We start from the raw sequence: 14,603 nt of genomic DNA, 5'->3' as shown, positions 1-14,603 counted from the left end.
GAATACCAGCACCGCTCTGCAATCGGCTCACCTCACTCTCTCATTAGTAGAGGGAGGTGTCACCTGCCTAGTGACCTGGTTGGTCGGGAGGTGGAAGCTCACAGACTCTCAGAACTGAAACCCCGAGTGGCCGGGTACTATAAATCCGCGAGAACGTGGACTGGCGCTGGCACCCAGCTCCGGAGGCCGGGGCGTCCGCAGCTCCCTCGCGCGCTGCTCCCGGGGCGGGGGCGCGGGCGGGGGTCGGCGGCGCCGCCTCTCTGGGCGCTGGGCCTCCGGGAGCGCCGCGCAGAGCCCAGGGCGCCCAGGGGAGGCCGCGTCGCCGCCGCGCGTGGCCAGAGCGGGCGTCGCACGGAGACGGCTGTCCCCTGAAATGTGACCCAGCCCCGCCACCCATGCGGGTCCCCGGTCTCCCGGCGCCAGGCCGCCCGGCCCTGTCGTTGCTGCTGCTGCCGCCGCTGCTGCTGCTGCTGGTGGCGGCGCCGTGGGGACGAGCAGGTAGGTGAGTGACACCACCTGGTGCGCTTTGCCGACCCGCCAGCCGCGTTTCACTTTCCGGGGCGCGGAGGGCGAGGCTCGGGGTCTGCGGCGGGAGCCCCGGGGAGAGTTCTCTTTTCTTTGTGAAGGGCAGGGCGCCCTGGAACGGGTTCGCCCTGCCCTTCACAAAGAAAAGAGAACTCTCCCCGGAGAAGCCGGCGGGAGCCCCGGGGAGAGACTTGTCCCGGCGCGGGGTCAAGTTTGCGCGACTCCGCCTTTCACTGTTCCCATTGCGAAGATTGGAGGTGGGCCGAGGAAGGTGGGCGGTGGTCGCTCCGAGTGGTAGCCACAGCTGTAACTGGCGGTTGGTGACCGTCAACCCCCGGAGAGGGTCTGCTCCGAAGGAAGGGGGTCTGGGAAGAGGCAGCGCTTCTCAAGGAAGCTCCCCCTTTCCTGGGCACGTCATTCTTTCCTTCACAGTTATAATCATGGACAGATAGTGCTCTTTGATTTTTTAGAAGTCACAAAAGTTTTAACTGATTTATGACATAAGGTAACTGAAGGACTTTTTTGTTTTGTATTTTTAAAGTTTAAACTCTCTTACAATTGGAATCCAGGAAACCAGAATGATTCATTGATTGATTTTTTTTTCTTCTGCATTTCTGGTGAATGAGAAAAAGATGTTTTTTGTTAGTTTTGTTTTGTAAAGCGAGATATCTGGATCCTTTTTCTTAAAATTAAAAACAATAGCAACGTTTCTTGGGATACTGCACTTTGGACAGACTTGGTTTAGGCTTCTGTATCTTTTAACTGTGCAACAAGAGTGAATGGAAGAAGAAAGCTGTCCATGAAGGTGCAGAGTCCTTAGCAGTCAAAGAAAAAGTTATTTAAGTCCAGTATGGTCCAGTATGGTTACAAAGATAAGAAAACTGTGCATACAGACCTTGAAGAGATTTTTGAACAATAGATACTGTACACACAAAAAAGCTTCTCTTCTAAATCCTAAATTTATCAGAAATTATAGTTTTTTTGTCTTTTTAATATTCCGGGGTAAACTGAACAGGAAGAGACTGCTCCTGACTTGTGCAAAATCAAACCATCTACTAACAGATATGAATTTTCTTGTTTTCATTTTTAATCAGAGAAATAAAACTTGCTTCTCAATTGGATTGGGGGGCTGACATTAGAAGGTAGTAATATTCTTTACTTCAAAACAAAATTTGCCAAAAAAAATAAAAGAAAGGAAGAAACTTTTCTGACCCAAGAGACCCTTTCTTAGCTCTTCTTAGGGCATTCCTGTCCTCTCCTGGGTCTCCAGGCACCCTAAGGACTGCTGGGAAAACACCTTAGAAGTTGTATGTAGTTACCTGGAGACTACCAGCTCCTAACTGACGGATCATCTACAGTGTCTGCTGAACAACGCGGGCTTTCTAAGAGTTCTGTGACTTTGCCACTCTTGGGCACACGAATGCTTTAAGTTTTTGAACTTTTTAAAAATTCAGAGTCTCACAACTCAGTGTTGCATCAGGCTATATAATACCACAACATCCAAAGAGAGAGAAAAACAACTTGATGTGGTATCAACATTTAGGAAAATCCTCATACTTCATTTCAAGTAAACGTTTAATGCAAATCAGAATGTCCGTGCAGCTGCCACAAGGCAGGTGTGGACACACTGTCGTTCATTCTCTAAGCTCTCCAGGGACAGAATTTCACCAGGAAGTATACCTTATGCCTCTGCCCTATTGGCCATTTCCATATCTTATTCCTCGGTGAAGGTAAAGAACTGTGGCCAGCATTATATAAACTGGCATTTAAAGTCAATAAGAAAGAGTAGGAGATGGTGACTTCCTGGGTCATGTGTCTACTCTGCTCAAAGCCCTTCAGAGGCGTCCACTGTTCGTAGAATCATTCTAAGTTCTCCTACAAGGTCCTGCGTGGCGAACTCCTGCCTGTCTCTCCAGCCTTACCTCACATCACTTAATTCCTCCTATCCTGGCCTTTTTCCAGTTCCTAGTACAAGCCAAGCCGTTTCCTGTCTCAGGGATTCATACTTGCACTCCCCCTCCTAGAATGTCCCCTCCGCACTCTCTCCTCAGCTAGCTCCCGCTCAGACCTACCATCTCACCGCCAGTGCACCTCCTTGGGTGCATTGGGATTTAGGGAGATCTTCCCTAAATCCCAAAAGAGGAGAAAAATGTAGTTTATTATGTCTACAAACAATGAACTTAACTTTGGTTTTGGAACTTTAGAGTGCAGTCTAAATATTGCTGCAAGAACTACACTTATTAGAACTAATATACATTTAAAATGAATGCAGTGAGGGTATTTTTTGAAACTTCTCTTCTTTGATAGGAACACAGCAACATTGGGTATTTTATTTCGCTGAGTAGTTGTTCCAGGATGTACTTCACACACATGTGCATAAATGATTCCTGCAAATTAATTAAACTTTAATAATTATTTTCTTTGTTTAACTCTTTATTTTGAACTAACTTGAGACTTCAGAAAAGTTACAGAAATAGCACAGAGTTCCCAAAAACCACTGGCCTAGTTTCCCCCAATTTGAACATCTTGCATGACCTCGTACAGTGTTCAGAACCAGCAAATTGACACTGGTATAATACTATTCACTAAACTATGGACCGTGCTGGAATTTCACCATTTTCCCACTAATGCCCTTTTTCTGTTCCAGGATCCAACCCAGGATCTCACATTACATTTCATTGTCACATCCCTTTAGTCTCCTCCAATTGGTGACAATTCCTTAGCCTTTCTTTGCTTTCATGACCTTGACGCTTTCGAAGAGTTCTGGTCACCTCTTTTTTAGACTATCCGTCGGTTTGGGGTCATTTGAAGTTTCCTCATCATTAGAATGAAATTTCATTTTTGGCAAAAATGCCACATAAATTATGTTGTCTTTCTCAGTGCATCGTTTCAAAGGATTTATAACATCAATATTTCTTACTGATGATGTTAACATTGATCACTTGGTTAAGGTGGTATTTTCAGGGTTTCTGATTATGCAGCTACTATTTTTCACTTTGTGATTAATAAATATCTTGTGGAGAGATATTTTGACATTATGGAATTATCCTGTTTATCCACAAATTTAACACCCACTAATTTTAGTATCCATTAGTGGATTTTGACTGTAACAATTATTATACCTAACAGTGAGTTTTTTATTTCACTCTTTCCTTCCACATTGATTAATTGTAATTCTATTGCAGGGAAGAGCTGTCTCTTTTCCCTCATTTATTTATTCAGTGGTTTAAATATATCAATATTGACTCATATTGATTTTATTCTTTCAGTTATAATCCAGTGCTATCCCTGTTAGTTTTGTTGCTCACATTGTTCCAGCTTTGGCTACTAAGAATTTCTTCAGTTTGCCTTCTGTGTCCTTTTAAGAAGCTCCATCCTTTTTGAGCACTTTATTACTTTCTATTACCATAGAATATTCCAGACTCATCTTGTATTTTCCCTACCCCAGGTCTGGAATTAACTATTTCCTCAAGGAGCTCTGATTCCTTTTATTGGAGAATGGTGTTTAGAAACCAAGATCTAGGTGCTAGGCATGCTCATTGCTACTGGGATGTTGTTTCTAGGTGCTCTCAGTAAACACAGCTGGGAAATATGTATATGCATGCTAACCCAATTATACACACACATCTGCATTTCTCTATCTGTCTATCTATATTAAAGACCATAAGTTCATACTGATACTTCTGATTTCGATCCAACAACCAAGGTTCATTCTAGCCTTCCTCTTTATTTGTAGCTTCTCTCTCCAACAGGGAAAAACCCAGACATCATTATCTACAATAGATATAGTTATTTGTTCAATTCTAGTATAAAGTAGTTCCAGAATTGCTAACTCATGCTCCTGTGAGAAGCACACTTACTAACTAGATTACAACCTTTATCTATAGTCTTTTGGTCTTTAGCTTTATAATATCCCATCAAGATACTGTTGGCCAAAGTTACCTAGGTTAGTTTTTTTTCCTTACCCCTTTTAGTGTGGTTATATTATCCATTTGTAATAAGTAAGATCCAATTGTTACTGCTTATATGTCGGTTTGGGTTCTGCCACATGCTGGTTGGTTTTACCTCTTTGTGCAGTTTGGGATGTTTAGAGGATAGGTGAAACATGACTGTAGTTCTAAAGTCAGAGTTTCACAATATGATGTACTCAGAGCAACAGTGCTCCCTCCTCATCCTCACAACCTTGTTCATATTACAAGTAATTACCCGTGTAATTATCTGCTGTGCGAACACCTCACCACAGGGCACTCACTATCCTGCACCCAGAAAGGCAGTTTGCCCTATCATTGCAAACTTCCAACTATTCAAAAGTTCTTTGGTAAAATGAGCTGAGACTCATTCCCTTTAATTTTCATCCATTGTTAGTCCTCATTCGAAGCTGATGAAGCCACACAGAACAAGCTGTTCGGATCATCAAAGGCAGCGGTCACATTTCCTTTGTGTCTTCCTTCCTCTCCACCACTGCTCTTTCTGGTTTGTCTGTAACCTCTCGGGCTGACTCCCTGCAGATCGTGACGAGATGGCTGCTCTACTGCATTCTAAACACCAAACCTGGAAGGTTTGTCCTCAAACGGTTCCATTCAACATCGGGTTCTTGATGAACACAGGTTTCTGATGCTTGGAAGGCACCCTCTTTCTCATCTTTGTTGTCTGCTATGAGACACAGACCTCCACCCCTCATTCAAACTCAGAATTTCATATTGATGCAATTTCACTTTGTGGAGGTGATTTTCTTTCTGTTTGCTTTTCAGAGTATAGAGAAGGAAAGTATGGCGCAATGTTTTATCTAGAACTTCTGATGTCTGTGATGGTGCTCTTTAATGCAACTAAAGCTACTCTTTTCTGGAAAGACAATTTTTATTGATTATACAAAATGAGTTCTGTTCTTGAAGGGTGGGATCACTTCGTTGCATTTTGAACCAACAAAATGGCTACTTCAATTAGACATTTTATCCACTATCTAATCAAATACCATCTCTACCTGGAACACATAGAATGGGCATACTGTGTACTGTACAGACTTTTCGGGAAGTTTTCCTTGGACTTCTTGATTTCAATATGTATACTTTTCATCCAGCTTTCTTTTGGCTGCATAATCCAAAGTTCCATTCTATACAGCTACATTTGTATTTTGGTGACCTGGGATATTTTGGTAGCTGCATACTCCTGCGTTTGTTTACATTATTTCTCCCATTTAAATTTCCTCCTTCCCAATTTTGCAGGTATTTTTTTTCCCTAAATCAATCCATTCATCTTCACGTGCAGGTGACTCGGCAGCCCTTAGAGCATTCATTTTTCTCTTCAGTACACATTGTGCTCATTTTTAAGGAAAGATACAAGCAAGCAACAGATACCTACTGTACTAGTCTCTTAAGGCTGCCTTAACAAAGTTAAGTTAAAATAACATAACTTTATTGTCTCACGGTTCTGGAGACTGGAAGTCTGAAAGCAAGGTGTTGGCAGAGTTGCTTCCTTCTGAAGGCTGGAGGGAGAATCTTCCATGCCTCTCTCCTCACTGCAAGTGATTGCTGACAATCTTTGGCATCCCTTGGCTTGTAGACACATCACCCTGATCTCTGCCCTCATCTTCACAGCATTCTTTCTGTTTCTCTTCACATTGTCTTCCAGAAGACTCTGTTCATGTCTGTCTTTGTGTCCAAATTTCCCCTTTTTATAGGGACATCAGTCATATTGCATTTCAGCCCACACTAATGGCCTCATTTTAACTTGCTTACTTCTGTAAAGACTGTATTTCCAACTAAAGTCATATTCTGAGGCATTAGGGGTTAGTTTGTATGTCAACATATTTCTTTTGGGCAACACGATTCAACTTATAACACCTACCACATCCTTTGAGACTGATAAGAGTAGTGAGCAGGGCCCGTGGGCTTGGCTGCTACAGTGGAACAAAGCTGTCTTTTTAGCCGCATGCAGTGGTTCCTCCTCTTGAACGTGTTTAGTAATCTGTGGCCACCGCCACGGGAAGCTTTTGCAGAAACGTCAGACCTGATAGGCATTACTGAGAATGTTGAAGCCAGAGATGAGGGCTTCTCTTGTGCTTTCCATAAAGGAGCATAAGGGAGAGCTGTCAATATGTGCTTAATAAAGAATAGTGACAATTAAACTTCTTCAAAGGGGCTCACTCTTCTCACACCTTTGTCTCCCGTCCTGGCTGCTCTAAGGAGCACTCTCCCTGCAAAATCCTATGCCTTGCTCCAACAGGGACCATTTTCGTATGTAAGGTATAACTATCCATATTATTCCAACCTAGTGACCCCCTTCATTTCAGATTAAAATATATATGTTGCAAAACGTCTACTAAATACTCAACTCGTTATTTTAAATATTAGCTCATAGATTTTAAGTGCAAAATAGAATATCACATGCAGCCTATAACTTAGGGGCATGAGGTATTTGAGGTGATTGGAGTTAACAAAACAGTTAACAAAACCTTAATCCCCATGCATCCATTTTGAGTTTTCAAAAAGTTTAAATATATCCTGACACAGTGTGGGTTGTAAATAGTCTTTCTGTGAGTTCTTTTTATTCACTCATTCATTCAATGTCATTCTTTTATTATATTAGGAACTGTTCTAGGCTTCAAGGTGAATAAGAAAACAAGGTCCCTTTTGTCATTTGGTCTCCAGAGAGAGGTACAGACAATTAAGTGATTATATTAAAGTGTAAATGCCAGAATTGAGGAAAACAAGTTTCTTCAGAAGCACAGACCAAAACATCTGATCATGGTGTCAGGCAGGGCTTCCTATAGGAAGGTTCTTTAAACCGAGACTTATACAAGTTGTTGGTTAATTAATATACATGTATGCACATACATATATATGTATGTATATATATGTTTATATCGCGTCACATTCTTCCTACATGGAGAGAAAAGGTGAATCAGAAATTTGATATCCAAGTAAATGTCTTACTGTGAATACTTTAAATACTTTTAGGAAAAACAACATGAATTCAATACATAGTCATAGGTAGGTTGCCATCGATATTATGTGTTTGTAATTCAATATAAATTCAGGTCTTTTTAATTTAAATATTAGCAAGAAAATAAAGCTAAATCCTGCTGTTAGCATATTCTATCTATAAATTACCAGGTAGTTAGTATTCCTTTTGCATATATTTCTTTTTTATAAAACTAAAAATGAATAAAACAAAAAACCAACGTAGCAACATCCCATGAATTTTCTGAGATGATGTTCCTGTGAGTGGTATTAATAGTTATCAGGTGGCAGGAGTCAGAAGCTTTGTGGCTATGGGACACTGAAAGATCACTGGCAGCCTCAACAAGTCACTGTGATGTGTGGCTCTTGGCAGGACTAAATCACCCACACTTGTCAAAAGGCACACACATTCCAGCTGTGGTTTCTAACATAGGTGCTTTTTCCCACTTTCTGAGTCAACCCAGTCCTTTCAGGGTTCTGTTAACTTTCATGCACAAGAGCAAAGGGAGTGCCTCTGTTGGTCCCGTCTCCATGTTGAGAAGTGGGGATGTTCCAGTGCCACCGTGGATTGAACAGTGTCCCTCAGAATCTCATCTCCACCTACAGCCTCAGAATGTAGCCTTACTTGGAAATAGGGTTTTTGTAGATGTAGTTTATTAAGGATCTTGTGATGAAATAATCCAGGATTAGGGTGGACTGGTTCCCTTATAAGAGGAGGAGAGTACTCTGGAAGGCCTTGTGAAGACGGAGGTCGGCAGAGACTGGAATGATGCTGCCACAAGCCAGGGAACACCCGAGGCAACCAGAAGCTAAAATAGGCCAGGAAGAATTGTTTCCTAGAACCTGCTGAAGGAGCATGATCCTGCTGACACCTTGATTTCAAACATCTAGCCTCCAGAACTGTGAGAGAATAAATATGTCGTTTTAAGCCACGTAGTTTGTGGTACTTTGTTATGGCAGCCACTAATACAAGAGCCTTTGACTTGCTGTGTTGCCTGGGCTACGGAGCTAACAATTATTGAGCTCTTTGTGCCAGGCACTGTTCCAGGAGCTCTATATAAAGAATCTTATTTAATCATCCCAAAAAGCGTAAGAGGCAGATAGTATTTCTCCATTTTCCAAATGAGGAAACTGAGGCACAGAAATTAAGGAACTTACTTAAGGGCACACAGCTGGTAAGACATAGAGCAGGGAGTAAGCTCCAGTGTGGCTCTAGAATGCATGTTCTAGAACCTCTCCCTGACCTGCTCACATAAACAATTATTAGAAATCAATGGGATAGGGGAGTGGGCAGCACCTGTATGAGGGGGCAGTATTTATTATTACAGACAAATCTGAGTATGCGCAAGTACAGCAGCGAGTAATCAGAGAAATAATAGTGGGATGATGGTTAGGGAAGAAGAAAATCAAGTTCAAAGAAACTAATGTTAGCGTCAAACCATGTCTTTATAGAAGACAGTTGTGTATCTTTTTTCTCAGCTAAGTAGTTGCTGAATCATATTTTAAGTGCTGTTTAGAAGAATTACTTTTCATGGATACTTGATACATAATTAGGAGGATGAGGAAGAGAGAACAATGAATATTTTTCAAGAGAGACGGCTTATAACTTGAGACAAAAGAAAACATGTCTTTCCTTTCAGCGTGATGAAATTAGAACAATACTTAAGATAATCTATTTGAAGGCGGTCATACCTGTTGTGCTCCTCCTTGGTGGTTAGATAGTTATTTATGACTTTTGCTTCCTGAATTTGGTTAATCACCCTCTGATGCTTTCTGTACTTCAACTCTTTTTAACCTCACTCCCACAATAGAAAACTCACTCAGGGTGGGATTTTTTTTCTCTTACAAGCTTAGTAAGGTATTTTCCTACTTAAAAATACATCTGCAATATATAGTAACCACTTGCCATGGGGTTACTATTCCTCCGTTAAAAAGTGGCTTTTGAGTATCTTTTGGCTGTGCTGATATCCTGTGGGTAAAGTAAGCTCACTAAGGTGGTTTCAAGCTATAAAGATTTGGTGGTTGGAGCTGTTCCACCCCAATTCAGATGCTCTGGCGAAGCTGGTTCTGTCCTGTCACCTAATCACCTTGATTTGTGCCAGCCCCACAGGTCTTGGTCAGTTCAGCTCAAAAGCATTTTATTTGCCAGGCGCTGGGGATACAAAGACCTCATAAGACATGGTGCCCAACCACCATGTCAGACAGCTCAGAGCCTCGTGATTCCTTCAGTGCTTCAGCTTTAGAAGGATAACATGGGCTAGAGCATCTGGGGACCTTCTCTGAGCAAGTTTGGGCAGGGCTTCCTCAATGCGAAGGCCTCCCTAGTTAGTCATGAGCTTCAGACATTTGAAAGGCTCCAAACGGGAAGTCCTCAGAAGTGAACACACTTGGCTGTTCAGTGTCTTGCAGTCTGGTGGTTTTCCACACCAGTTGGTGAATATACTGTCCGTAACAAGAAACTCGAAATGCCTCAGCCACAAAAAAGAGAGGTTGGGTCAACCACAGAGGCTGATCACCTTCACTCTTGGTGAGTTCACCCTGAGAACCTCACCACTTTTCACTTTTGTTTGTCAGGCATTAATCTATGCATCGGCTTTTCCTGCAGTATAACGAAATGCAAATAACTTTTACTATCAGACGTATGATTAAAACTGCAACATACTTAAACAACAACCTTAGTATTAGCTTTCAAGCCATTAGGAAAATGTCACATACCATTTTGTTATACCTAGTAACCTGTATTCAAGGTAACTCTTAGAACCAATGTAGCTGCCATATTTTATAAAACTCCACTAATGAAGTTATCATAAATTTGTCCATTTTAAATATTATTTATCCATTCTCTTCCTACTGGAAGGACCCAAGAGTAGACACGGAGCTCTTTCCTTTTGGTGTTGTTACAGAGATAAAGCTGGGCTGGAAGACTTTGCCAAAGGCCAAGTGTCTTAGTTCCTTCCAGCTGCTAGAACAGAATACTATAGATTGGGTGCCTTATAAATGACAGAAATTTGTTTTTCTGTTCTGGAGGCCGGGAAGTCCATGATCAAGGCAGATTTGGTGTCTAGTGACTGCCCACTTCCTGGTTCATAGACAGTCATCTTCTCACTGTGTCCTCACTTGGTGGAACAGGTGAGGGATCTCCCTGGGGTCTCTCATATAAGAGCACTAATCTCATTCACAAGGGCTCTGTTCTTATGACCTAATAACCTCCCAAATATCATTACATTGGGCTTTAGGACTTAACATATGAATTGGGGTAGGGGGAGACACAAACATTCAGTTTATAGCACCAAGGTATAAAAAAGAGAAAAACACACAGAGGAGACACAAATCTGAACCATGTGGCTTACAGGACATAGGTAACCAATTATTACATTGAGACCCTTCCCAGCTTTGTTAAGGCAGAGGCTGTCTCTCATACTTGCAGCTCAAGGGGCACCCTCAAGTATCCTTCATTGTCCAAAGGCCAGACTCTAGTCAGGAAAGCCCAAAGGGAGCCCAGGGTCCTGCCCCTTCCCTCAGTCTTCCAGAAAGACCAGTCTCCTACCCAGATGTCTGTAGTCAGGAATGCTCACTTTATTGAAAACCATTCATAACCTACATGACATCACAGCATAATCATGTCATTAAAATAGCACAAGCCAATAGTCGTTAAATGATGCACACATGGAGGAACAAGGGGTCTTTTAGTTCCAGGAGATAGTGTAGGCAGAGGGGACCAAAATTGTAAAGGCATAAAACAGCAGATTAAGTTCAGGTATTGAAAGTGATTTGATGTGGCTGGGGAACGTGGCGCATTTGGCAGAATTGCAAAAGGAGAGGCCAGACCACGTCATGAGAGTCTGTGTGCCAAGCCAAAGTTGGGAGGGTCCAGCACTCCCCAAACGTAAAACTGTGTGCACCAGTCCAACGGCTCTTTAACTTGGGATGTGAAATCTGTGGACTCTCAGAGAACCAGAGCTGTGCTTCTGGGCCGTCAATCTGTGTGAACAAAAATGCTTTTGTTGCCCATTAATGGACACATGATTCCTGATATCAATGTGGGTGTGACATATTTTCACCTTGGTGTTGATTAGATGGTCTTATCAGCACTAGCAGGTTAGAAAAATGACTTATTTTAATTGGAATGTTTATTCTGGAGTGTCTTTTTTATTTTCCAAATTTGAAACAAGCTCAGTGCCTAAAACCTTTGCAAAGAGTTTTTAAAAACACAAGAGAATACCTGTTCTAGTTATCAAACTATTTTTCTTTTTTAAATGTGTTATCTCTTTTCCTTTCAAAAAAAAGTGCTTATCAGCAAGCTGGGGAAAAAATAAGAAAACAAAACAAAAAGTGCTAATTCTATTTTTTAAATCATTCCTTTGTATCATCAAAACAGATAAAATGGCGAGTATGCCTTGCTTGATCCTATCTGTTGATTTGGTGTTCACAGCACAGCCCCCCTCTTCCCGATGGGATTCGTACAGTTCTGCTTCATCAGGAGGTCCCACTTCCCCTTTGAAGCCAAAGCTCCAAGCTGCGCCATCTCCTCCTCCACAGCCTGCATCTTGGTGCAAGCTCGGCTCCCACACTGGGGCTCTGTGGTTATGGTCTTACTGGTCTCTCCTACTCTTGCCCCCATCCAATCTTCTCTCCCCTCAGCAGTGAGGTGATCCATTGGAAATATAAATAGGTTCATATTTTCCCCTGCTAAACAGCTTCAGTACTTTCCCACCGAATTTCAGATATAATCCGGACTCCTCCCCCGGTCTTACAGAGACTGGAGGCTCTAGCTCCTTTGCACTCCTTTCATTTCATCTTGGCCACTGTCCTCTTCTTCAGTTTTCCAGCCTCACTGACCTTTTGACAGTTCCAAGGACATTGTCTTTTTGGATGGGCTCTTTCCCCTCTCGGGTTCTCTGCCTGAAACACTGCCCTCCCACCCCGTAGCTGACTGCCCAGCCCCTGTCTCAGTAGGTTCTGCAACCTACCACTCCAGCCTTATTTCCTTTCTTAGCCTGATCACCAAATTGGTAAGTACGTATTTATTTATTTTTACTTTTTAATGGTGTTCCTCTTCCCACTGGCCTGGGAGCTCTCTAAGGGCAGGAACATACCTGTGTAGTCACTGTTAGATATCCACAGAGTAGGCACCTGCATTCATCTCCTAGGGCTGCTGTAACACAACTTATTCTCTCACAGTTTTGGAAGCTAGAAGTCGAAATCAAGATGTTGGCAGTGCCACATTCCCTCTGAAAACTCAAGAGGAGGCGCCTTCCTAGCTTCTTCCAGGTTCTGGTGGACCCGGGCTTGTAGATGGGTTGCTCTAATCTGTCATCTTCACGTGGCACTCTCTGTGTCTTCACATGGCCGTCTTCTTATGAGGATTCCAGTCACATTGGATTAGGAGCCTGCCCTCCTCCAGTGTAACCTCATCTTAACTAATCATATCTGCAACAACCCTATTTCCAAATAAGTTCACAGTCTGAGGCAGTCGGGGGTTAGGACTTCAATATATCTTTTTCTGTAGGGGAAGGGACATAATTCAACCCATAACAGCAGCCAATAAATATTAGTTAAATGAATAAATGACTCTTGAAGTGATGTTTCTTATCAATACTGATGGGATTGACTGTAGTGTGTTTTATATGAGAGATACAGAGCTAAAGCCCAAGGTCAAGGCAGATATATCTCTTTCCATATCCACAGATTTTAATATGGTTTCAAGTGAATAGGAACGACCACTGAAAAGAAACCAGAGTAGAGTCAAACACAATCTTCTTTGTAGTCACCATATTTTTTATTTATCTATTTGAGACAGAATCTCACTGTGTTGTCCTGGGCTAGAGTGCCATGGCATCAGTCTAGCTCACAGCAACCTCAAACTCCCAGGCTCAAGCGATCCTCCTGCCTCAGCCTCCCAAGTAGCTGGGACTACAGGCGCATCACGCCCGGCTAATTTTTTATATTTTTAGTAGAGACAGGGTCTCGCTCTTGCTCAGGCTGGTCTTGAACTCCTGATCTCAAGTAATCCTCTCACCTCGGCCTCCCAGAGTGCTAGGATTACAGGCGTGAGCCACCACGCCTGGCCTGTAGTCGCCATATTGCCTGGGAAATGTATTGCAGGAGGAGTGCAGTTTCCACTTGCATTCTCCAGGATTGGACATGGGAGGAAAGAAAAGGAAATATTCTGACAAGAAAAGGAAAGGGCTTCCTACTACAGGATGTGGTGGGATTAAAAAAAATTACTGACTGGATCAGTATCTAATATTTTTTAATACTTAAATTATTTTATATATTAATATCTTGGAATAATACATGTTTTCCCATCAGCCTTATCTTGTCTTTGTTTAAATTCAACTTAGTGTACAAGGGTGGCAAATGATGAGGAGGTTAAGAGTGTGGGTTCTAAACTCAGCTCCTCTACTTACGAGCTCTGTGAACTTATACAACTTACTTAACTTCTCTGTGCTTCAGTTTCCTCATCTGTATAATGGAGATGATAACAATAGGACCTACCATAGGGCTGTTGTGAAAATTGAATGAGTTGGTTGTGTAAAGCACTTGGAACCATGCTGGCTGCGTGGTAAGGAGTCAATGAGTGTTAACAGCTATTTTTATTATATGCTAGCCAATTTGCCTCACATCAGCTACATACTGTAGCATACAAAGGTTTTCACAATATTTATTGTTTTTTAAATCTTGTGCAAGTTGAGTTTTATGTACATACTGTATCTACTATTAAAACAGAGCTTCTTTGCCTGTCATGAATGGATCCCACTTTCGACATTATTTTTAGCTGTACCTAAAGAACTCTCACATCCTACTGAAGCCAGAACCAATCCGAGGAAGTACGCCGTCCATGTGACAGAATTCTTTAGACTCTTCTTTGCAGAAAGATCAGACCTTACTGTAATAAGAGCCATCTATTTCTATTGATCAAAAACAAATCATTAAAATTCCATAATTAACAAAAATTATAACTGATACAGATAAATTACTACCAATCCAGAGCAATTGCTAAATATCCATGTCTGGAAATAACATTTCTGTGAGCAGAAAGACAAGATGTACTGTGCCTGATACCAAGAAGGATGACTAACATGGCTTAATTTGTTCTGGTAAAAAAAAAAAAAAAAA

General features: G+C 42.0%; 1 protein-coding gene across 2 annotated transcripts in view; it reads left to right on the top strand.

The window, feature by feature from the left end:
- Window positions 1-255: 255 nt before the first annotated feature.
- IL20RA (interleukin 20 receptor, alpha) overlaps window positions 256-14,603 on the top strand; it is a 32,322-nt gene continuing 17,974 nt past the window's right edge. The window contains exon 1 of one of the 2 annotated variants that reach the window (XM_012665189.1): window positions 256-498. In XM_012665189.1, the coding sequence (XP_012520643.1) occupies window positions 396-498 (103 nt within the window). In that variant the 5' untranslated portion in view covers window positions 256-395. Of the gene's footprint in view, window positions 503-14,603 lie in introns of both variants that reach the window. The other variant, XM_012665190.1, reaches the window with a different exon arrangement.

Source organism: Propithecus coquereli, unplaced genomic scaffold (assembly GCF_000956105.1).
Source record: "Propithecus coquereli isolate 6110/MARCELLA unplaced genomic scaffold, Pcoq_1.0 Scaffold98, whole genome shotgun sequence".
In the NCBI taxonomy this organism is placed as follows: domain Eukaryota; kingdom Metazoa; phylum Chordata; class Mammalia; order Primates; family Indriidae; genus Propithecus; species Propithecus coquereli.
Note: the sequence above shows the minus strand (reverse complement) of the source record. Positions and strands in the feature narration are given on the sequence as shown.